This window comes from Myxine glutinosa, chromosome 3, assembly GCF_964187855.1.
Source record: "Myxine glutinosa chromosome 3, kmMyxGlut1.1, whole genome shotgun sequence".
NCBI classification, from domain to species: Eukaryota; Metazoa; Chordata; class Myxini; order Myxiniformes; family Myxinidae; genus Myxine; species Myxine glutinosa.
Genome location: NC_136263.1, coordinates 179,990,455 through 180,016,436, shown reverse-complemented (window position 1 = coordinate 180,016,436; position 25,982 = coordinate 179,990,455). Strand labels below are relative to the sequence as shown.

General features: G+C 46.1%; 1 protein-coding gene across 3 annotated transcripts in view; it reads right to left on the bottom strand.

The window, feature by feature from the left end:
- LOC137423917 (uncharacterized) overlaps nt 1-25,982 on the bottom strand; it is a 216,932-nt gene that overhangs the window by 52,367 nt on the left and 138,583 nt on the right. For all 3 annotated transcript variants that reach the window (XM_068111451.2, XM_068111449.2, XM_068111450.2), the window contains 2 exons: nt 13,043-13,159; nt 4,673-4,738 (listed from right to left, as the gene is read on the bottom strand). In XM_068111451.2, coding sequence (XP_067967552.1) covers nt 4,673-4,738; nt 13,043-13,159 — 183 coding nt within the window. The remainder of the gene's footprint in view (nt 1-4,672; nt 4,739-13,042; nt 13,160-25,982) is intronic.

Below are 25,982 nucleotides of genomic sequence, written 5' to 3'. Positions count from 1 at the left end.
CTCCTAAACTCCCCCATAACCTCCCCCTCAAAAACTCCCCCCTCGCTCTTCCCCTTCAAATCTCCCCACCCTCATTTCTTCTCCATTTCCCCCCTCTCACCCCTCATCCTCAAAGCGTCCTCCCACTTCTTCCCCCTTCCAACTCTCACCTCCATCTCCCACAACTTTCTGCCTCGCTCTTCCCTCTCCTCAAATAACACCTCATTGTGCCTCACCCAATCACCATCAAAGCTTTTGTCCGCCCCATCCTTCCCTTTCTCCGAGTTTTCTGAAATCTCTGACACACCTTCAACAGGTCTCCCTACCTCTTCCTCCTCTTCCACATCTGACCCTACCCCTCCTCCCCCTGTTCTGTATGCGATGCTCCCCCTTCCTCTTCATTAACGGTATGGACCTCAAACATCCGGGGCCTTCGTTCAAACTTAACTGATCTCTCCCCCAAACAGGTTGCTTCTGACAAACCAGACGTGATCTGCTTAACAGAAACTTTCCTCCTTCATGATGTCTCTGATTGCTTAGTATCTCTCCCGGGTTACTCCCTCCTCCGGTATGATAGACCTGAGCCTCGTCCTGGAGGTGGAGTTGCTATCTTTATCAAAAACTATCTTTCTCACTCGCCCTGCACTGCCCTCTCTCCACCTCACCCCCAGGAATACCTCTGGCTACGGCTTCCCATTCGCTCCCACCTCTTGTTCATATGTGTGTTGTACCGTCCACCAAACAGTGATGACTCCATCTACATCCATCTACATCTACATCTCGCTGTCTTATAATATGGACCAACTTCTATCTACTCATCCCAACTCTCTCTTCCTCATATGTGGTGATTGCAATTGTCACCATGCCAGTTGGCTGGGTGTGGGTACCTCTCTCACCAGCCATGGCTCCTCAGCAAAGGACTTCTGTGACTCACTGGGACTGAAACAATCTGTCAATTTCCCGACCCGGATCTCAGTCAACGGAGCATCTTATCTTCTGGACTTGGTTATGACTAATGTCCCTGAAAATGTCTGCTGCTCTTCTTCTTCTCCAATCGGCTCATCTGATCATGTGCTTGTTAAAGTGGACATCTCTCTGACCATTCTCAGGGAGCCTCCTCAGCGTCGACGAGTCTGGCATTTCACTCAGGCCAACTGGCATGGTCTTCAAGCAGCCATCAGTCATCTGGACTGGCCTCCCATCTCCATGACCTCTGACATAAACTCATCCTGGGAATTCTTCCAAAGTAAATTGTTCTCTCTCATGCACAGATTTATCCCATCTCGTCTTCAGTTGTCATACCCTTCCTCCCATCCATGGTACACGGAATCTTGTGGTGAGGCTGTTGTCCAGAAACAACTTGCCTTCGTCTCCTAGAAAGCAAATCCAACGGAAGGAAATCTTATTTCCTTTCACAAAGCCCGAAACAAGTGTGTGTCCACCCTCAGGAGAGCCAGGAAACAATATCTCTCTATTCTCAAGTCTGAACTCTCAAACCTGTCTCCCTCCTCCAAATCCTGTTGGCATCTTATCAAATCTGTTTCTGGTGTTTGTTGCCCCTCCATCCCCCCCCTTACCTCAAACGGCTACACAACTGACTCCGCACGTGAAAAAGCTGAATGCCTCAACTCTGTTTTTGCCTCTAAATCTTGTGTCCCAAACCCATCCCTCTCTGTACCCACCGTACCCATTCGTACCCAGCTGCTCCTGTACTCTGTGTCCTTTCCTCCTGACAAGGTGGAAAAGTTTCTGTCAACCCTCGACTCCGATTCTGCAACTGGACCTGACGGCATCAGCCCATGGGTCCTAAAATCCTGTTTTTCCGCTCTTTCACTCCCTCTCTCTCTGTTCTCTTCACCCTCTCTTTTGCTCAAGGTCATCTGTCATCTGCTTGGAAATCAGCCAACATCACTGCTTTACAAAAAAACGGTGCAAAAACAGATCCTAGCATCTACAGAACAATCAGCCATCTCCCAATTATCAGCAAAGTCATGGAATCCATCATTGCTTCGGATATGAAATCTTTCCTCTTCTCCAATGGCTCGATCTCTGATCATCAATTTGGTTTCAGACCAGGTCACTCTACTCTGGACATGCTGCTTCTGCAGTCTCAACAATGGATGGAGGTCCTCAATGCCAAACAGGAAATTAGAGCTGTCTCCCTCGACATATCACGTGCCTTCGATACGGTCTGGCCCCCTGCTCTGCTCACCAAACTCTCCTCCTTTGGTATCCATGGAAATCTCCACGCATGGCTGGCAGACTTCCTCTCCAGTCGTAGTCAACGTGTGGCCCTGAATGGGTTTCTTTCATTTCCTCTTCCTGTTCAGGCTGGAGTTCCCCAAGGCAGTGTTCTGGGCCCTGTGCTTTTTCTGGTCTTCATCAATGATCTCTCCGACTCTCTTGAAAATCCTCTCTATCTCTTTGCTGATGACTCCACTCTCTGCCGCTCCATTCCTCATCCCTCAGATCGGCAGTCTGCAGCCTCCTCACTCTCTGCAGACCTGGACAAAATCACAGACTGGGCAAACAAGTGGAACATGTCTTTCAATCCTGACAAATCTCACACTTTTACGATGTCTCTTCGAAAAGACTGACTGGACAACCCTCCCATCCACTTTCTGAATAATCCTCTCCAAGAAGTTCTGTCACTCAAGCTTTTGGGTCTCACTATCTGCCATGATCTTTCCTGGGAAAACCACATTTCAAATCTGGCCTCCAAAGCCAGTCGCCGACTGGGCATCCTCCGTCATGCGAATTCCTTCCTTGGCACAACTGAGCTCCTCACCACATACAAGGCTTTCATCCACAGCTCAATGGAAGACTGCTCTCCCCTCTGGGCTGGTGCTCCTGCCTCACACCTCGCTCGTCTTCACGCTGTTGAAACCAAAGCGTTCAGAATCATTGGTATCTCCCGTGATGAAGCTACTTCCGAGGGCCTTTCACTTACTCACCGCAGGCAGGTTGGTGGTCTTTCCGTCTTCTACCGACTCCTCTCCGGCCTTGCTCCTCCTGCTCTCTCTGGGCTCTGTCCCCCAAATATTCCTACAGGTCACACAAGATCTGCCTGCAACCCTCTTATGGTTAAATTGCCAAAATCAAGACTCTCTGCTCACCTTCACTCCTTCATTCCTCTTTTCTCCCGCCTCTGGAACAAACTCCTTCACTCTCTTCAATCCCACTCCTCCCTCCAGGTCTTTAAAACAGCTGTTCGCCACCATCTCTTATCTTCCCCCATCCAAAACCTTGATCTTTTCTACCCCCGCTAATTTCACCCCAAATCCACTTTTTTGAAATACCAACTTCTTTCCTGGAAGTCCTTGGTGTCCTTGTGTTTATACTTCTCCCACCCCCCCCCCTTCCCATGCCTCCTCCCCCCAAGCCCTCTCCCTCCCACACATTCCCGATGTCCCTGCTCTCAAATGTTGTGTTTATGTGCTTCCCCTTCTCTCCCCATCTTGTCTACCGCTCCCCTTTTTATATATTTTGTTTGTTTGTCTGTTTGATTTGCTTGTGTGATAAATGTTAGCTCTTTCACGAGCCTCGATTATGTATACAAAAAAAGAAAGAAAAAAAAAAGACGGAGTTCAAGAACTCTCCTTTTTCTTCCCTCAAGGCAGTGTCCAACATGAATTTGCCATTTAAGAGTGAAGGAATGGAAGGAAGATGTGTACTGGAGATATAAATGAACAGCTTTGGAGAACATTTAGGATTGCAGGTGAGCCTTATGTGGGGCCTTGCACATGAACAAATACCAAGCCAGTTGGCATGATGGTTGAAAGGAGAACTTTGTGTCAATGATTGCGTTGAGACACAAAAGGGTCAGAGAACATCCTGTGAAATAAATATTTCTCTGAGAAATGAAACATCTGAGTTAGCTGCAGCAGCCTGGATGGACATATCTATAAAGCTGGAGTGCAGACCTCTGATGGGTGATGGATCGGAGGGTGAGAAAGGGGGAAACCCAAGCAGGGGAATACTGTTGGAGGTGGATCAGGGATGGAGTGAGCAGGGATGGGATGTTTTTTTGTTTTTTTTTACGTAAGCTGGCCCTCAAGGCTGATTTCGTCATATTTATGTAAGCCAAAATGATCAATATAGAGTCGAAAATAAGGTTCGAGTGTGACTGGGAATGATTGACTGTGTGGAATTGGCGAGGAAAAATTGGGAGTAGTAATGTGGCTCTGAAATTGAAATCCCAGCAGGAAAAAAAAAGGACAAGACAAATAATTATGCAATAAGACGGGGCAGATGTTTGGGAGTAGGAAAGGCTTTGCAGAACAAAAGGGAAAATAGTTTTTATTTAAAAAGAAAAAGTACATGAGGTATTTTTCCACCTATTGAGGATGCGTGGAGCATGGAACGTGGAGCAGTCAGGTGTCAACGAAGGCATGAGAAGAGACTTCCATTAGGATAACAAAGGAAGAATAGAGCAGAGCAAGGAAAGAGTAGAGTAAAGTAAAGTAGGTAGAGCAGAGCAGGTGGCAGAGCATTGTTTATGCGGACAAGAACAAAGTGGGACAGATACACAAATCTTAACACAAAACACCAAAAACAACTTATAACAGGCACAGGTAAAATAAAACGAAGACAAGACCATTCTATTCTGTATCTTCATCTTTTGAAGTAGATCACTCAAAGTACAAGAGCAACGCATCAACCAAAGGAATAACCGGAAGTGGTAGAGTTTTACCTCTACATTTGATGATGTAATATTCACAAGCATTTCCACCTTGTAGTCTTTTGGTAGATTCATTACCTGTGGCAAAAAGCATGACAAAAAGGGAAATATTTCAATCCTTGGGCAAGGTATAAGACCAACGTCTAAATAAATGTAGTTCAAACAAGCCACAAATCACTGCACTGAGACTATAGTTTCATGAAAGAATACGTTTTTTTCCCCCTCTATAAGAGGAAGGCTCATGGGAGAGCAAGGCTGAATTAACAGTGGGGTAGAAGGGCAATATGAGAGAGATGAGACGACAAGAGAGGAGAGAGAGGAAAACAGAAATAAGAGAGAGGAAAGAGGAGAGACAGGACAAAGAGAGAGGAAAGAGGAGAGACAGGACAAAGAGAGAGGAGAGAGGGAAAAATGAGAAGAGGTAGAGAAAAAAAAAGAGAGCAAACACAAAAAACAACTATAAGGGCACTCGGTAGAGATATCTTGTTTGTCACAGACAGACAAACAGACAAACAGACAGACAGACAGGGGTGAAAACATAACCTCCATGCATCTTCGGTGGTGGAGGTAAAAAAAACACCAAAAAGAGCAAGTAAGAGGGTGTAATCCCATAATGGGTGTAATCCCTTAATGGGTGTAATAAAGATCAGGGGCCTGGGTAGGATGGAGGATGACATGAGAAGTGGCAATAAGAGAACAGAGTGGGAAAGGTACCTGATTCAATTACAAATTAAAATTTACACCAGGACTTGATTAAAAACTAGCTTACTTTGACAAAGCTCTTGAAAGAAGAAAATGAATTAGCGAGTGATTTGGATTGTAATAAAACCGAAGGTTCAGAAGAAGACATCTCTGAAGAAGTTGAATCAGCTATTAGAAGTTCAAGGAAAAGACAGGCAGCGGGTAAAACTCGATTCTTCGATGAAATGATGGAAGTGGCTAGAGATGTAGGAATCACGTGGATGATGAAGTTGTGTAGAAAGATCTGGTAAGAAGGAGTGATCCCTGAAGATTCAGCAAAAGCACGATTGTACCATTCTTCCAAATGAAGGAGTTAAACAAATGGAGAATGCATTTAAAGCTTTTGAAAAGTTGGTTGATGTTGTTGTATAGCCCCAGACAGTTCTCTCAAACAAGCCCATGGCACGGAGACAGCCGATCGATCTCGCAGGAGCGACACTTAGATCCCTCACGTGTAGGATGGTGTACCCATGCCTTCACGGAGTCAGGGCCACAACAGTTAGAGATAGAAAGAGAAAGATGGAGAGATGGAGAGATAGAGAGATAGATAGATAGAGAGAGAGGGAGAGAGAGAGAGAGAGAGAGAGAGAGAGAGAGAGAGAGAGGGAGAGAGGGAGGGACAGAGAGAAAGAGACAGAGACAGACAGAGAGAGAGAGAGAGAGAAAGAAGAGGGAAAGGGCCAGTCCATGGGGAAGAATGGGGAAGATGTGGCCCCCCGACACAAAAAGTTGGTTGAAAGACAAGGAAAATTTGTAAATATAGCCAATAACTAGTTTATGTTTATGCAAGGAAGATCAACAGAAGCAAAAAAAAAAATTTTCGAGGCAATGCCAAGAGAAGTATTTGTCAAAGAAAAGGAAACGTTATCACATTTGCGTTTACAGAGAGAACGCATACGATTGAGTCGCAAGAGCAGTTGTTGAATGGGCTCGAAGGAGGCAACTTGTGCCTGAATAAATGGTCAAAGTGGTCATCGAAATGTAAAAAAAGAAAAAAAAAGACTATGACAAAGACCAACCAGGGATCCACTAAAATGTTTGAAGTCAAGGTAAGATTAACCTCGGGATAAGTTTTTAATTGGCACTCTACTATTTAAGATATTGATGGAATTATAATTGACGAAGTATGAAAGGTTTTGACTCCCATGGGAGTAATTATATGCTGATTTAGTATCGAATGCTGAAAGTGAAAAATAAGCAGAAATGTTTCAGGAATGGAACGGTGAAATAGAGAACAAACATTTATGCAATAATATTAATAAAGTGCAGGTTATGGTGAGTGGCAAAGAAGGAGAAAGGAACAAATGCTGACAATGGCCTTGTTTACGATGCGGAAAAGAAGTTGGAAATAATTCAATTCAACGTAAGCAGTTATAGATGGTGTCACAAGAGGTGCCACTGGAAATTTGTGAACAAAAGCTGGATTTTCAAATACTAGGGCATGCCCGTACTATATATATATCTAAAATTATATCCCCCCCCTCTATTTACATGAAATGGTTTGGTCCAAAGCGAACGGCTTGCGAGTACGGTGACAATCCCCCCCCCCCTCTATTTACATGAAATGGTTTGGTCCAAAGCGAACGGCTTGCGAGTACGGTGACAACCCCCCCCCCCCCCCCTCTATTTACATGAAATGGTTTGGTCCAAAGCGAACGGCTTGCGGAGTTTGGTAAAGAAATCGCCATAGCGTGCACAAACGCGCAGGAAAGCGAAAGAATCGCAAATTAGTTTTAATTAGTTTTAAAACATAGTTGAACGCCAACATAGTTTGCCAACGTGAAATAAATGAATACGCTCTCAAATGTGCCGTCCGAGGCAGAGTCTGTTCGGCACGTTCGGCACACGTGATAGCTCGCTGCTCTCTGATTGGTTGAATCGTTTTTTGGACATAGCTCGGTAACTACTTGTCCGATTAATATGAAACCTTGAAAAGGCACATCCTCGGGTCCCCAGCAATATACCTGGCAAGTTTAAAGTATATCGGACCCGTGGTTGTCGAGAAACAGCGGTCACAGACAAACACACAGACATACACACATACATACACACACACACACACACACACACACACACACACACAGAGATTACTGGCATTATAGATAGATAAAATATGTGAGAATCGATCATTAAAAGAAATGATGAAAAAAATGATTCTGAGCTCAGAATTCACTTTAGAACGAGAACGGCACTCTTCGACATCACGACGTCAACCTTATTACATCATTTCACATACTTGTGCCAAGTTTGATTTAAATCCCTTCAGCTGTTATCAAGTATCACATTTTGTACTTGGCATGACCTCTGACCGTTGACCTCTTAATGCTGAAATCTAATCAGTTCATCACTGCATCATAATATATACTTATAGTGGGGTGCCCGGACACTCAGTTATTTCAAATTGATGCAAAAGTTTCGTTTTCAGTACCAATTTGAAGGTGAGGGCCTAGAGAACAATTTTGGTTCGAGAGTCAAGCACTCATAAATTTTTTTGGGGGCGGGATTTGGAGGATTTTTTTGTCACGAATCTTCCCCATACCCACTTGCGTTGTCATCCGAAGGGTCCCTCAACTCTTGTACCAAGTCAGATTTGTTGGTATACATCGTGGAAGCCAGTACGAGTAGCGCCATTTCTGTCGACGAGGAGCTAGTTGCGCAAGATGTTTACGACTTCATTGTTATTGACGATGGAGTACTGATACACTCACTTCCTGGTACAACTGTCCAAGGAAACACCTTTGATTCATATTTCGACAAGGTATTCTGCCCAAGAGTTCGCCACGACTTCAAAACATCGACAAGAGTAGACATTATCTGGGACCAGTGTCGTGCACTGACACAATCAAAGGAGGCACAAGGGAAAAACGAGGAACAGGCACCCGACAATGCGTATCTGGTACTGCCAAAATCCCAGGAAATTGGCAGATGTTTCTGGCAAACATTGACAACAAGAAGGAACTGTTCTCGTTCCTGTCAAAAAAGATAACAGAAGGACAGTTCCCAGATGACAAGGATGTCTACATCACTGCAGGTGATTAAGTCCACCATGTTGGAAACAGTCCACCAATGGATCAATGCAACCATGAGGAAGCTGACACTCATGTCCTCGTACATCTCCTCCAAGCCCTCCAAACATCGTCACTTGCGATGGTTCATACTGGAGACACAGATGTTGTCGTAATCCTTCTGAGTAATTTCCATCACACCAAGGCTCTGAATCCGGCCGCAGAAATCTGGATCTCCTTAAAAGCGGGAAAGACAACCTGAATGAACTCCCTGAACACTATTGCCACAAACCTGGGCACGACAACGTGCAAAGCCATGGCCCTCTTCCACACATTCACTGAATCAGACAGCATGTCTTCCTTCAAGTTTAAGGGTAAGCGATACTGCTGCAAGTTGATGCACGAAGTGCCATCCCTCATGGAGGAATTTGCAACTATCGTCCAAACATCACGAAGGCTGAAAGAAGTGGCAACGAACTTTGTCTGTAGGCTGTACTCCAATGAGTCAAACGAGGACAATGATGTTGACCTCGTCCGAATGAGGGTGTTCTCACAGAAGACAAGGGACGTGGAGAGAATTCCCCCAACGAGTGATGCTTTGGATCAACATCTCAAAAGGAGTGTCTTCCAAGCGAGCATCTGGACAACAGCCCAAAGGTCCATGATGCCTATCAACAACCCCACTAATCATGGGTGGAAGGAAGAGGACGGCAGGCTGCTTCCCATTTGGATCTCACTGCCCTTCGCCAAGGATGTATTCCACCTGGATGTGAAGTGCTCTTGCACAAGTACTTGCGCTCTGTGCAAGTGCATGAGGGCAAAGTTGAAGTGCACCCATCTGTGCAAATGCAAGAAGTAGCTGGACCAGAACAATTTCCAATACTGACATGTATATATGGTCGATTTGTTAGCCACTTTCTTATAAAAGCTATTGTTCAAGGAGTTATTCAAGCAATTGTCTAAGCAGTTACTCACCACCATATTGTAGCACAGTTAAAATAAAAATAAAAATGTCACTATATGATTGGGTCCGAGTATAAATGTCCAGTTTATTTTTTTTAAACATGTTTCAACTTACCAGGCCTATGACCCTTGGTTTTTTTGTGGATATGCGCCGATACCGGCAAAATTATTGCTTCGATGGGCAATATGCTTGAAATACAAGTTGCTACTCCTCATCCTGAATCCATACATACCTCATATGTTCAGATCGGATCATCCAATCAAAGGTGATAACAGTTTCCATATTTCGCATAGGCCGGTGGGGGGTCGGGAACCCCCCACGTCCCCAGAAGCCCCATTTTTGATCTGAGTGCTTGAAACTCGAACCAAAATTGTTCTATCGGCCCTTACCTTCAAATTGGTACTGAAAACGAAACTTTTGCATCAATTTGAAATGAAAAGAAAAAAATTACCCATGCACGGCCCCCCACTATTATACCAAGTTTGATCAAACTCCCATCACTGGTTCACAAGTTAGTGCAGTCACAGAACTTTTACCTAAGGGGAGCTCTGACCTTCGACCTCTTCACCCCATAATCTAATCAGTTCATATTTGCATCATTATACATACAGTACTTGTACGAAGTTTGACTTACTGTAGATCCCTTCAGCAGTTCTTAAGTTATCGCTGTAACGAAAAAGTTTATACAGCATGTATCGGACTGGTGATGACGTATGAAAGCGAAATGTGGGCAATGCAGATCGGAGATGTATATAGAATGGGAAGAATAGATGACAATGACATATTCATTGGCTGAATGGATCATCGTACTAAAATACGCAATTTGGTGTCTGTTTGTCTGACTGAGATACATTCGGTCGTTACTTATCCAATCTCAACCAAACGAAACAGGAGGACTAAGGGTCATACAATGGAGGTTGCAGCAACTTCATTTCCCCCCCCCCCCCCCCAATCCTAAAGGGGTGTTCCGCCTTGGGCAAACTCTGTGTTAAGGTGTATATATAGCTTATTGGAGTTTTTCAAAGGCCACTTCTAATAACAAATGTAATAACACTAACAAATGTGTTAACACGTATAAATGTATTAGTGTGGTGTTTTTTGAGGGCACCCCTACCGGAAGTAAACAATACAAACAATACAAAGCACAAACGTGTACGATTACATTTTTAAACACCCTGCTGTTTAACCCGAAACTTAAAGGGAGGAAACCCGACATTCTTTTGGCATTATATGCTTATCACGTCCCCCACAGACTGACAGACTCGAGCCTATATCTACAATAATCTATATACCCCAGAGGGGATAATAACATGAACTTCCTGCCATGGTGAACTAGCTTCTAAAATAAAGAATTCTGAGCTCAGAAATCAAAAATGAATTAAAAAGCAATACTAGTGAAGAAAAACTTGGGAAGGGACGAAAAACTTAGGAAAGGAAGCCTTGGTTGGAATGGTCGTGTGTAGTGAAGATCAGAAGATTAAGCTGTAAGGAAAGTAATAAAGCTCATGGTGGAAGATAGAAAGCCGAGAGGTCGTCCTAAAATTGCATGGATCGTTAATGTCAAGAAAGATGTGGAATATTTAAGTTCAAAGAGAACACAATGGATATAACCTTATGGAGGAATGCTATCATTTGACCAACTCCCAAAAAACGGGAAAATGACCATAAAACGTTGGTCCTCACCGTAGTTGTTGATAAGGGGACAACATGATAAATAAGATGTCTGCTACAGTCCTGAAAAGGTAACAGATTCTGAAGAAGGAGTCTTCCTCAATGCCGATGTAACAAAACAATTTTTTTTTGAGGATGACCAGATGCGTAGCTGTGATGGCATCAATAACAGCAGCTTGGAGCTCTTGCCAGACCAAGCACGACACTCGGGTGATACACTGAATATACTCAGTCAAATGAGCCTCTTTACTCGTTAAACCCTTTGCTCTCCATATAGGGAAGTTAACAGTGACCCTCCTTTCACCATCTCCAGACCAGGCACACTACTCGAGCAAAACCCCAAACCATTTCTCCAGGAACTAGTGGCTGGCTCCATGCAGGGATAATGCAGAGACGACACGTCTTCATCGTCTGGTAGTAGAATGCTCAAATGATCTCCTGGAATCGCATCCACACCTAGGTCATCACAATATATCATGGTCTTCAAAAACTGTTTCCACCCCTTGGGCTCCTTGTGGCGTTGCTGTTTATGCAATACTCTCGTTATTTCCTCAAAAGCTTCTCATCTTCATCTGTCTCACTCACTGCTCAGCCATCTCTCTGAAATACCCATCAGGAATGAACCTACTACAAACTAGAGAGTGACTGAACTTTCTGGTGAGGTCCTCGGCTGTACTACATAGTCCAACCCATCTACTTTCTGAACAATCCTCTTGAAGAAGTTCTGTCACTCAAGCTTTTGGGTCTCGCTATCTGCCATGATCTTTCCTGGGAAAACCACATTTCCAAGCTGGCCTCCAAAGCCAGTCGCCGACAGGGCATCCTCCATCGTGCGAAGTCCTTTCTGGGCACTTCTGAGCTCCTCACCACATACAAAGCTCTCATCCGCAGCTCAATGGAATACTGCTCTCCAATCTGGGCTGGTGCTCCTGCCTCACACCTACCTCGGCTTCACGTCGTTGAAACCAAAGCATTCAGGATCATTGGTATCTCCCACGGTGAAGCCGATTCTGAGGGCCTTCTCTCTCTCACTGCAGGCAGGTTGGTGGTCTTTCTGTCTTCATTCTACCGACTCCTCTCCGGCCTTGCTCCCCCTGTTCTGTCTGTGCTCTGTCCCCCAAATATTCCTACAGGACGCACAAGATCTGCCAGCAACCCTCTTCTGGCGAAACTGCCAAAATCGAGACTCTCTGCTCACCTTCACTCCTTCATTCCTCTTTACTCCGTCCTCTGGAACAAACTCCCTGACTCTCTTCAATCCCACTCCTCCCTCCAGGTCTTTAATAAAACAGCTGTTCACCACCATCTCTTATCTTCCCCCATCCAAAACCTTGATATTTTCTATCCCCGTTAAAACACCCCAAATCCGTCTCTTTAAATCCCCAACTTCTTTCCTGAAATTCCGAGAAATGTTCATTTGCATTGTACCGTGTACCCCTGCCTCCTCCCCAGCCCTCCCCCATCCACAGAGCTACCGACATCCCTGTTCTCTTCTGTTGTTGTGCTTGTGTGCTTCCCTCGCTCCTCCTCTTGTCTCCCGCTCCCTTCATTGTATGTTTTATGTGTCTGTGCATGCTTTTCATGTTCAATGTGTTAGCTCTTACACGAGCCCCGATTCTGTATACAAAAAATAAAAAATGAAAAATAAAAAACCCAAGGCTTTGAGAGGGTTCCAGCTATTACTGGAAATGTCAAAACCATGACGTCCTCAGTGCTTTCCTACATCGATTTACTATTCAGAAATTACTAATAGATAGCATGAATGAACCGAGGATCAGTACAGTTAAGCAGTCAACCATTTGTGCTGCATTTACTCGATACCATAAACCACATTAACGTAGTCAAAGAAAATGATATCCTGGCATTACCACAATTCACACATTCAGAACATTGTAAGAAAGAAAATACATTTTTAACGACAGAAGTTTAACTGGTTTATTAAGTGCGAGTCTGTAACTGATTGCATTCATAACATTCACAATACATAGAATTTACACTCACGAGGAAGTGGATGATTTGGGAGTAGTTGGATGGTATGGGACTAAACGTGTGGCAGGTGGCAGAAACAGAAGAGGTATGGCCGAGCGTTCCCACCAGGCCCAGAATCAAGCCACTCATCTGAAATGACAATCGAACAGTGAACAATATACTTAAATATATATATTGTTGCGGATATGAGGATTGTATTTTTTTTATTGTGTGTTTTACTAATATTGCTTGATTCTGGACCCTCCTGCCTCCAGTGTTGTGTAAAGGTCAAAGGGCGTCCCATAATTAGTCCATAAAGCATACACGTCAGCCAATCGTAGATTTCCCCCTGGTTGATAGTTATATCTTTATTATGTGTATTAGGGTAAGGCCTTGTCTTCCATTAAGATGACACTCCATTGCACCAAGTGAAATAGAGTAGATTCCTTTCACTTTCCCCTTTCATCATTGCCAAGCCTCGATTGCCAATTACATCCCCTCCAAAACCACCATTGAACATGTGCTCGGGTCGGGGAAGACGGGCGTGCCCGCCCGTCGTCATCAAGGGCGGAGCCAGAGGGTCGCGCGACCAACCAGGGCCGAGGTGAGCACACCGATGGGCGTGTCCTGAAGGCCGGCGGCTTGATCGCCAGAGGCGCTATAAAAGCGCGCGCGCAAGGTACTGCGTGAGATCATCTAGGGAAGCACAAAGCCTGCTATTCGTCACCTTGCTCACCAAAGTTGGACCAAGCAAGAGAGTTGGGCAAGAAGCAAGCACGTTGTTCAGTTGTGTGGTTGGACCAGACGAGTCCTGAAAAGAGCACGCGACGTACACAGAGCAGCAGTAGCAGCCACACCAGCAACAACAGCAGCGTGGGGCCTTGACGGCAGTTTTGAGCAGGGCCGCGAAGGAACGGCGGCGGTTAAACACGCCGATCGTGCTGCAGTACCATTGGACCTTCCTCTCCCTCCAGCCATCCACCTCCTGCCTTTCCATCCTTTTGTGTACGTGAGTTTGTTTTGTTTGTTCTGTCCTTGGATTAATTAAGTTTGTATAAGGTAATAATTGCACTGTGTCTCTAATTCTTCTGTATATTATTTTCCTATCTTTCCTTCTTCCTTGGTTACTTTGAGCGTGTATATAGTAGGAATAAATTTAGTAGTATTTCCAACCTTTTTTTTCGTCTTCTTCTTCTTCTTCACATCCGTGTCGCTTTTGTCTTTTCCATATTGAATATCTGTGGCGCGATCCAGCCAACGTTCGGGAATCGGGTTAGTCGGGGTAACTGTTAGGGCCACGGGGCCTCCGCTCGGCAAAACCAACATCTTATCCGCGGTCCGTAACAATTGGTGTCAGGAGTGTCGGATTCGGACCTGGGACTAAATTTATTTAGCCCAAATTTTGGAACACCAATTGTACTATTGGCAGTAACAATTGGTGTCTGGGAGTGAGATACGAGGCCCGAACCAAATTTTTAAAACATCAAGAAAAGATTTGGTCAAAATTTGGAGCGGCCGAAATTTGTTTTGTTTTCGAAAAAACCCGAACTTTGAAATCGCGCCATGGCTAGTCAAGGCGATCGGATGCAGGTGGGTGAACTAGGAGAGGGGTTAGGAGTAACCCAGGATCAAATGGAGGGGAGCAATGAGGAGGTGGTTGAGGAGGTATCAGGCGCGCAAAATGGCGCCCTCGCGCATGTGGTTGTGGGTGCACAAAATGGCGGCTTCCCATACGTGACGGCGATAGCTGGGCCCCCTGTGCAAGACTGGGTGAGCATTAAACTATTGCTAATCCAGATGAATGCAAAAATGGACGCCATGATAGACAAAACAAGGTGTGATCGGGGAAAATTGGAGGGAATAAATGACCGGGCCAAAGAAGTAAATGAGGGGTTGGAGAGGGACAGAGACCGCGGGTTGAGCGAGCAGGTCCCACGGGTGCACGAGGAGGTAACGCGGGTCGAGAAGCGCTGGTTGAGCGAAGCGGAGGAAAGCGCGGGTAAAATGACGGGGGTAGAAATCGCGACACGGGGTTTGGGGCAGCCGGCGACCGCTGAGGTAGAGGGGATTTTATTAAAGCCAGCGGTCGTCGAGGTGAACAAAGAAAAAGCAGTAGTGGGTATAATTAAAATTGAAGAGACGACGGAGGTAGCCCGGGAATTGCAGGGAGAAATGGATTATGCTCAAAGTCCCTGCTCACATCACGATGCTGTGCTTAATCCTTATAAAGATTTGCAGGTGCGCGTGGAGAAGGGAATCCCCCAGGTGAGTCGTGCTGTGTATTGTGCGGGGAGATTTTGCAGGAGGATGTTTGACAAGAGAATTGTCGCGCGATTGGGATCGATATGGCACCCGGGCGTTGGTGAAGGGTCCCCTGTGAGTGGAAATGGCACGCGTGTGAAAAAAAAGTGTGCGTCGGCGAGTGGGTGTGTTATAACGTGTGGGAGTGAAACCGAGTGCGAGCGAGAATGCACGTCGGGGTGTACGGAGTGTGACACGAGGAGTGAGTTGGTGGTGGAGCGGGTGCGAGGATGCACGTATGGGATGAACGGCAAGGGTGTGCGAGAAAGCACACCTGAGTTGGTAGTAGCGCGAGTGCGAGGGAGCACATCGGAGCGCGGTAGTGGGTGGATGCAAGAGTGCACGCCCATGGTGAGTGTTACGGAGGACGTAACGGAGGAGAGGTGTGGACCGAAGTGTGCGAACGGCGAGTGTGCACAAGAGTGTGCGCGAGAGGTGTGGTGTGTAACAGGGAGTGCGTTGGTGGAATGTACGGACGGCGTTGGAACGCCAGGTTTTGTGAGTGTGAAACGGGTCGCGTATGCAAGTGAAGCATCGACATTGAATGGGTTAGCGTTTAGGGCGACGGATAGCCGATGCGAGCACTCGGGGCGCGGTGCGCTTTGTTGGATGCCAGGCCCGGCGCGGATCGATGCTGCGTCGCTTCTCTTCGGAGCGTTGTTGCCGATTCGGGCTTGGCCCCGCCCCGCACGGTCGAGTCCGGGCCTTGTCGGGCGAGTCGACCGGTCCGGTTCAAGGGCGAGTGGGAGGAAGCGGTACGGTGCCCCCTCGCGGGGACGGGGTTCCGACCGGGCGAGCCTCAGTCATCGGGCCCGGGACCGCAAGGTACCGAGCCGCGATGATGCGTGGAACCTCGGCCCGAGCATGCCTCCTCCCCAGAGTCGTGAATGCCGGACGGATCCAACCAAGGCGACCAAACCACCCGAATTCATTGCTCGGCTTTGCTAAGCCGAGTTTTAATGATGTGACGACGCACTGAGGCTCAGATAAAGCGGACTGTGATGATGATGATGAGGATAGTGTTTTGGCCCCGAAATTAGAAAAACAAAATTTGATGATTGGCAGAGTGAGGATTGGCAGATGATTGGCAAATTTTTGATTTGTTGCATTTGGACGAGCAAAATTGGTAGTGGAAGATACCCGATGTGATGGGATGGCAACTCTGCCATCTCTCACATGCGGGGGCAAAGGAGCACTAGTGTAATGGGGTTAATGGCAGTGAAAACTAGCCCGGGAGGGTTTGGATAATGTGTAGGGACCTAGAGATGTCCCCAGCTACCTAGAGATGGATGGTGCGATAGGTAACGGTAAGGTTAGGTAGCTACATTGGACAGGTAGCTGGGGACATAGAGAGGGTAGTTTGGATGATAATGACGTGGTATGTGCTTAGTTTAAAGGGAAGACGGGGAGCACTAAGTTAGCAGGGCAACAGGTAGTTTAGATGATGCCGTGTGAGTGTTGGAAGTGTATTCAGAAGTCTATTGTGAAAAGTGTGTAAGCAACAGGTGTGATTGCACAGGTGTGCAACTGAACAGGTGTATGGAGCAGTGTTTGAGTGAGTGATGGTGATGAGTATTGTGCTGACCAAATGGTCCAGGAAGGAAGGAGGGTGCAGGTGCAACCAGGTGTGATTGCACAGGTATGCAACAACAGGTGTATGGAGAATGGTTGTGTGAAATACATGGAGTGTGGAATACATGGAGTGTGGAATATATGGAGTATTGGAATGGATGGTCGTGGAGTGAGTATGGTGGAAACTATGGAGTGGAGTGGATGGTGCGAAGGTGTGAATGGGGGAAGGATGGACCCCCATCACGAATACCCGGGGAGGGTAGTGTAAGTGTTAGGTAGAGGGTATAGGTAAATTGTGGTTGGAGATTGGCATCTGTGGTGCGGGTGAAAGAATGGTATTTGGATGGGTGCATTAGTGTTGTGGAAATGGCTGGGCGTGTAGCCTGTTAGTGTGTGTAGTTGGTTTGGGCACTCCACCACTGTGAGGATGTCGGCCAGGTGAGGCCGCAGGTGGGCTCTGGGAGCCGGTAGAGTTGTTGTGGATGGGGCCCGAGGATCCGGAGGATGGACCCGGGTAGCCCAGTGCCAGAGGGCACCAAGGGGTGACAGAGCCAGGAGGGGCCTTCCCCAATTAGATAGGTTAGGGTGAGGAGCTAGGTAAGCTCGGGTGGCAACTGCAGTGGTGGAGGTGTGCAGGTGGGTAGACCTGCTGGGAGAGCTACACGTCTCAGCCCAGAAATTGTGCAAGGGCACCGGGAGATGAATCGGGGGAGTGAGACCCCAAATTGAGAAGCACCACAGTTTGGTCAATGGGAATTGGTTTTTAAAACCACATAGAGTAAGATTGCCAATGGTTTGGCAGGGAAAGACCCCGGGTAGTGTAAAGTGTGTTAATGTCATTTAGAAAGTAGTTAGGATGAAAATCTCCTCGCACCATCTGCATCCACTCACCTGAGATGACGTACCTCCACACCATGCCAGGTTGTTTTTATTATTTTTGATGCAAATGTTTGGATTGTGAGACGCATCATGACGTGGGTGTGACATTGTGCTTGATGTTCCATCTCTTCCTCCTTATGAGGATTGATGACGAATTGGGTGATGGCAAATTTTGGATAGAGGGATTGTGGGAACGAATTTGGTATAGGGGAAATATGGGGAAGAAGTGACATTAGCGACAAATTGGTAAATGTGTAGATTTTGTACATATGGGGTAAGGGCAAGGGTAGTGTAGGTGACAGGGGGGGTGACGTACGGTAGGGACGAGCTTTTCTCACTTCGCTCTCCGTACGCACTTCGCCTTGCATTGCCTTGATTGATGTGTACCCTTGTGACCTTACCCCTCGCTCATCTGTCTTTCCCCCCTTTGTCTCCCACATGAGGACCTGTGCGCCACTGGGCGCCGAGGGGAGCGTGCGTGAGTCCGCCATTGTGCGCCCGGAACTCCCAGAACCAGCTGTCTGCATCGATGCACCACATTATGGACCACATGTCTGTGGCCGAGCACCACTTATGGACCCCATAGGTTGGGGCATGGCCCCTCTGCTGGAACCGGCCATGAAGGCCCGAAATCTTGCTGGCGGACCTTGGCCACAGGGCACCGATGCCCCACAGGTGAACCACACTAGTCGGCCCCTGTGGGCCATAAATAAACAAAAATGGACACGTTGGGTGCATTTCATTTTATTTCCACCAATAGGCCGCCAGTAAGAAAATGAAAGAAAGACAACATCAGGAAGAGAGTAATAGCCAGCAGAGGGAGCCGAAGAGCAAGAGACCACCTGCAGGGTTAGGGGTTGTTGTTTTTATTTTTATTCATGAACAATGATGACTGTGCACCGATTGGTGCTTGAGGGTGTGTTGGTGCTTTCATGGCGCGTCGATGCAGAGCAGACTGTCTCCCCCCAGAAAGAACAATCACAGGTCCTGGGTTAGTTTTGTAAATAAAAGCAGAGTAATTGTAAATAATGCTCCCCACCGTCAGTGTATAGTTTGAAGACCATTCCGCAATTCGGTTAGCTGTGGGCGTGAGTCTGTTAGGTAGGGTGCAATGGAGCAGCGGGACATATTTATTATGTTTTAAAACTGTCGCACTCAGGGTCAGGTTAAATGTAGAGGGAACTACCCCTACGTGTCACACTAAATTAAAGTTATAGGCCCGGGCCGTGCCTAAGTGGAGGAGGGTGCAGTGTTGCGGCTTTGAGGATTGTATTTTTTTTATTGTGTGTTTTACTAATATTGCTTGATTCTGGACCCTCCTGCCTTCAGTGTTGTGTAAAGGTCAAAGGGCGTCCCATAATTAGTCCATAAAGCATACACGTCAGCCAATCATAGATTTTCCCCTGGTTGATAGTTATATCTTTATTATGTGTATTAGGGTAAGGCCTTGTCTTCCATTAAGATGACACTCCATTGCACCAAGTGAAATAGAGTAGATTCCTTTCACTTTCCCCTTTCATCATTGCCAAGCCTCGATTGCCAATTACATCCCCTCCAAAACCACCATTGAACATGTGCTCGGGTCGGGGAAGACGGGCATGTCCGCCTGTCATCATCAAGGGCGGAGCCAGAGGGTCGCGCGATCAACCAGGGCCAAGGTGAGCACACCGATGGGCGTGTCCTGAAGGCCGGCGGCTTGATCGCCAGAGGCCCTATAAAAGCGCGCGTGCAAGGTACTGCGTGAGATCATCCAGGGAAGCACAAAGCCTGCTATTCGTCGCCTTGCTCGCCAAAGTTGGACCAAGCAAGAGAGTTGGGCAAGAAGCAAGCACGTTGTTCAGTTGTGTGGTTGGACCAGACGAGTCCTGAAAAGAGCACGCGACGTACACAGAGCAGCAGCAGCAGCCACAGCAGCAACAACAGCAGCGTGGGGCCTTGACGGCAGTTTTGAGCAGGGCCGCGAAGGAACGGCGGCGGTTAAAGGCACCGATCGTGCTGCAGTACCATTGGACCTTCCTCTCCCTCCAGCCATCCACCTCCTGCCTTTCCATCCTTTTGTGTACGTGAGTTTGTTTTGTTTGTTCTGTCCTTGGGTTAATTAAGTTTGTATAAGGTAATAATTGCACTGTGTCTCTAATTCTTCTGTATATTATTTTCTTATCTTTCCTTCTTCCTTGGTTACTTTGAGCGTGTATATAGTAGGAATAAATTTAGTAGTATTTCCAACCTTTTTTTTCGTCTTCTTCTTCTTCTTCACATCCGTGTCGCTTTTGTCTTTTCTATATTGAATATCTGTGGCGCGATCCGGCCAACGTTCGGGAATCGGGTTAGTCGGGGTAACTGTTAGGGCCGCGGGGCCTCCGCTCGGCAAAACCAACATCTTATCCGCGGTCCGTAACAATATATATATATATGAGGATTTAACAAGTTTTATCAAATTGAAGAAATTTATCAGCACCCATTATTTAATAAACACTGTAGGGGGGAAACTTCAAAAGGACCAGAGACTTGATTAGGAACACACTCAACTGTGGAGCACTGGCAAAGGTCCAGTGAATATAACAAGTTAATTTTCATCAACCAATCCCAATTTCATATCGGATAACAAACTCACTTAGAGCAAAGCCAGTGGGGAATATTCCGAGAAATCCGAAGTGGGGGGGGTGGAGGGAAGCATTTCAATTTTGTTTTCTAAGTATTTATTATACTTAGAGCAAAGTATTCTATAACCTAGTCTACTTGCCAAGCCTATAGAGCCCTCTTGTGAACCCGGAAATGTTGAGTACCCCAACGTTTTAAGTTAGAAATGTACAGTATGGGTCCCCAGCACTTAGAAACTGCCAGATGCTACCTTGCATATGTTGGGCAATTAGCAAAATTAGCATTAATAGCATTAACCCTATCAAACATAGACCTGGGACACTGAAATTTCTGTTTCGCTCTATTGCTCCGTTTGAATGCTTCGTGTGAGCAAACTATTTGAAGGATCTGTATGAAATTTGGACATAATACACTTAGACAGATATGCTTTCTGTGAGTGTTCTTATAAAAATTTCCTGCGATCAAAATTTCATGTGAAAAAAGGGATGTAAAAGCCGTGAGTGGAGACATGTTTGGGGAGCAGACATGCATCAAGCAAAGGAAGGGAGTAGGAGGCATGAAGGGCATCTCCACCAACCCTGAGCAGGTCGCCGTGTGGATCCAATCTTTCGGCATCTGCTCCTATCTCTCCAAGTCATTGGATGAGATTTACGACGATGCTGAAGCACCGGATAAGACAATGAAGCCCAACAGACACAAAGAAGAGGGTAAAGGACGGCGGGAATTGGACGCGGAGGACCGGGATAAAATCCTGAGAGTGCTACAGGAAAACTCCCATGCACTCACCATAGAGACCCTCCACCATATCATAAATAGTCAGGTGGCAGATGAAAAGGTGAATGTGCAAGATGCATTGAAGATCGGACAGGACATGAGCACACTGTTCTCTTCATCACTTCCTGAGAGATTTCATGCGCCCATCTCAAATAAGGTGGTGACAATGACATTCACCAAAAAAAGAGTGAAGGTCAATGCGAAGATCACATGTGACCTTGAGGCGTTGTTTGCTCGGCTGCTGGTGGTGGGGAGCAAGAGAAGAATGGAGCTCTCTGCCCTCTTTGACTACGAGCTTGGCCCAGTCCCTGCATCCATCATCGATGAGTATGGATGCCTCAGGAAGGGTAACAAGTCTGTGATCGTCCAGCGTCTTGGAATCCTTGCCCCCGATCCCCACCCACCACATGTTGTACTCGTTGATGCATCGCAGCTCATCTACCACGTGGTGTGGCCATCGTCAGGCACTGTGGCTGACCTCGCAGCCAGCATGGGGCGCCGGCTTAATCGCTACATCACCGAAACATTTGTCATCTTTGACCGGTATGAGCAAGTCTCTGCCAAAGACCACGAGAGGCAGAGAAGAGCTGGGGAGAGCTCAACAGAGTACCGACTCTCACTGACAACCCCTCTACCTAGCCGCGACAAAGTGATGAAGAACAAGACAAACAAACGGAGACTGGGTGAGCTCCTGTGCACACACAGCATAGGAGATCACATCAAGATGGTCAGCAAAGCAGACAGTATTGTCACTCATGACGAGGCTGACGTCTCCCTCATCTCATACATGTTGGATGCAGCCAGTCGCGGAGCTGAAACTGTCCGCATTCTCAGCGACGACACTGATGTTTTCGTACTCATGGTCTATTGGTGCTGGAAGGTGGGTATCACATGTAACCTGCAGATGGAGAGATGGGATGGCACTATTCTCAACATCAATTCGACAGTAGAGAATCTCGGTGAGCAGTGTCGCTCCATCCTGGCTATGCATGCTCTCTCCGGATGTGACACCACCTCCTATCCCGCGGGGAAAGGGAAGGTGTCCGCACTCAAGGCCATGAGAGTAGTACCTGGTGACCTGCTTCACTTCATCGGAGAGGAGGGAGCTACTGATTTACAGATTACAGAGGCAGTGAGTGGTTTCTTCCTGGCTCTGTACAACGAGAGGGAGTCGGCATCTCTGAACGTCGCCAGATATGACATCTACCGAAAGCGCAAAACCCTCCCAGCACTGAAGACACTGCCTCCTACAGAGCGCAACGCTCTCCTCCATGGACGGCGTGCCCATCTACAGGTGCTGCTTTGGAAAGCAGCAGACTGCCCTGACCCACCAGCTGTGGACATAACAGAGTTTGGATGGAATAAGAAGGAAGGCGAGAAGGGAGAGGAAGTCATCATGCCCATCCTGGATGCAAGCCCCGTTGCTCCTCCTGCCGTGTTGGAAATGATCAGCTGTAGCTGCAAAGCTGGGTTAAAGCCCTGTTTAGCAGCAAAGTGCAGCTGCGTAGCTGCAGGCCTGGCCTGTACCAGCTACTGCTTCTGCAAAGGCTCTGATAGTACACGTTGCAACACACTCACACACTCACAGCAAGGGAAGCAATATGACAAGAATGTAGAGTCAGGAGAATAAGATGAAGACGATGAGGATGAGTTTTATGATGAGGATATGCTTTATAACAGTGCAGAGTAGTAGAAGTGCAAGACGCTCTTTCTTGATGGAAGTTTTATGTTGTGTAACTAGTGCACATATTTTTCAGCTCTGATAATTTTGGGCATACTTGTGTTTTAATTTTGAGGATATTATTTACCCATAGTCATATTATTCTAGTTTGGTATGGTACTTGCCTTTGTTACCTCTAATACCTGTGAATAAAAGTGGAGCAATAGAGCGAAACAGAAATGTCAGTGTCCCAGGCCTATGTTTGATAGGGTTAATGCTATTAATGCTAATTTTGCTAATTGCCCAACATATGCAAGTTAGCATCCGGCAGTTTCTAAGTGCTGGGGACCCATACTGTACATTTCTAACTTAAAACTTTGGGGTACTCAACATTTCCGGGTTCACATTGCTGGCAAGTAGACGATAGCCCTGAAATTATTTACTTTCCAAGTAGGCTGGCTCATGTTCAGGGATCTGAAAAAGCCAAGAACTAATCAAAAGCTGGAAGCTGACTGTTTTTTTTTTAGATCAAAAGGTCAAAGGTCAAGGTTGCAATAAATCGTCAATTTTCATCTGATTGACCTGAAATGTTAATAATTTGCATATTGGCTCACCGAATTGGTTCACCAAAAGCTAGAAGTGGATTTTTTTTAGATCAAAAGGTCAAAGGCCAAGGTTGTATAAAACAACAATATGCCATTATGCCAGTCATAGTGTGTCAGTGACCCAATATGGCCCAATTCGAGTGTAACCTGTGTTCTGGAAAAAAGGTGAAAAGGTCAAAGGTCAAGATCACAAAGTCAACCATTTCCATCTGATTGACTTGAAATTTGAGAGGGCAAGGTCATGCAAAATCGTCAATCTTTTTGATTTTTTTTTGTTTTTCTGTTTTCGTCATGTTTAGCATACGGAAGAAGAAGTCCAATACAAAGTGAACAAGGTTCAACGCATGCACGCACACATGCACGGACGCACACACGGACGGAGGGGAAAACCATAGTCCCCATTTGCCATTTCGCCCCGCGGTGCGACGGGGGACAACAAGGATGGGTTTTGGATTTTCTGATGCTTTCTAATTTATTTTATAATTGGAATGCCATGCCTGGAAAGACCTATTAAACTGCCCTATACACCTTAACATGGCATGCATTTAAAACATATGAATTATTCTGGATTATTTGTAGTTAATTCGGCTAATCAAGCTAGGAGGTCATGACGATCATTTTGGTGCATCACATTCCATATCAGAAAGCTCCAGTCGAACTCCACAAAAACATGCCACACACACACACAAACACACACACACACACACACACACACACACCTCATCCATTTATAGTAGATAAATATTTTCAAGTGTTTGTACGTTATTCCTTCACGGCCAAACCATAACACCTAGAGGCCCCAAACTTTAGGTGTAGAAACTTCAGAATCTGGGCAGGGTTTTAAACTACCAAACCCCCACAAATCCCCCCCTTCCTCAAGGAAATTCTCTATGTATGTTTGTGTAGTTCGGAAAATCACAGAAAATATACCAGCTGGAACAATCTCCAACTGATTTTGCACAAGTGCTGGTGTTTCCAAGGTTCACGTCAAGGGCACCAAAATAAATCTCACCAAAAATTCCCCCTCCCCCCATCCCCCTCATCTATGAATCTTTCTGTGTGGTGTGTGTGTCTCAAAATCACAGAAAAAAAATACAGCAGTCTAATCAACACCAAATTTAGCAAACATGTTGGAGGTACCCAGGGTTCATGTCATGGGTACAAACCTCACCCACCCTCACCCACCCCCCCCCCCCTGTCCACTATACCTCCTACAACCCCCTCCAACCCCCACACCCACAAGGCACCACACACAGGGAGGCACAGCTGTATGGAAAATGTTTAAATTTTGCAAATAATTTTGTTTGCGCAGTTTTTTTGTGCAAACCAGACTTCATTGACTTGATTTTGGTTTTTTGTTTGTTACTCTTTCACGGCAGAAACCGCCACCAGGAAAAGCTCTCCCAGGGGTGGATACCTCCTCACTCCTGGGCAGCAGCAGGTAACCCCTGCTACTAACTTCTACTAAAGACATAAAAAGTATACTTTTATGAGGTTCTAGGCTGAAGTTATCTCAATTTATGCATTTTCCGTCTAACCGGCGGACATCTTGAATTTTGAAAATGCCACAAGGTGGGACTCGTGGGACTTTGTACTGTGGGTATCCACATGACATTCTGGAGCTCTGTGCAAAAAATCAGCGTTCTACTAATTTCTTCTAGGCTTCCCCTTCATTTTTGGCTAATGCTCCTGGGCTATAACAGGAATTCGTAGGGACTCGACACGTAGAAACTCTCATCCATGGATATTTGTCGTATTTACTATATTTCTGAGTTTGATTTGCAATCAGGAGCACCAATTATGGTTATCCATCCTGAAATTGTCAGTCTTTGGTCTAAACTCTAAATCTTTAAAATTATTTTCCAAAGATAAATTACAGATTTTACGGTAGCATGGGTAGATTTAAATCGCCTCGTCTATCGGAAGCAAGTGGCTGAAACACACACACAGTGCTTTCACAAAAGGCGTCATTTGTGATCACATGTCATTTTGAAAGTCCCGTGTTGCCAGTCCCCGCATATTATTGGTAATGGAATAGGGTTGTTCTGTTTGTGGTTGACCTTTGGGCCTTAGCTGAAGAAAAATGTATTGCTGACTTTCTTTTATTAGCCATGCGTCTGGCATAGTCTACAAAAGTTGCCAGTTCTGAGATGGCTTGGTTGTGCCTCCAGGTATATTGGCTAAGGATACTCTGCATGCAAATAGCACATGTTCCATACTCTCAATCTCTTCACACGGCTGCATTTTGACTCTGTGGTTTCACCGCACTTAGAGATTTGTTCCAGATGAGAGCTCACAACATGATGAAGCTAATGTGAAAGGGCGCCATGTGCCATGTGTGTAAGAATGGATCAAAAAAAATTGTTTGAAGAGGGAAAGGAGAGATGAAGAAAGGTTGTTGACTCACAACAACAATGTATCACATTTTCAATATTGCATGGTCATAATAATTTACTAAAAGTTTGTCCAACTCAATTTCTGGATGGCTTTGATGATTATCCTCAATAAATGCCATTATTGTCATGTTAAGATTGCACTTTGTGTACGTCCTCAGACTTATTTATCAAGCAACCACTGTATA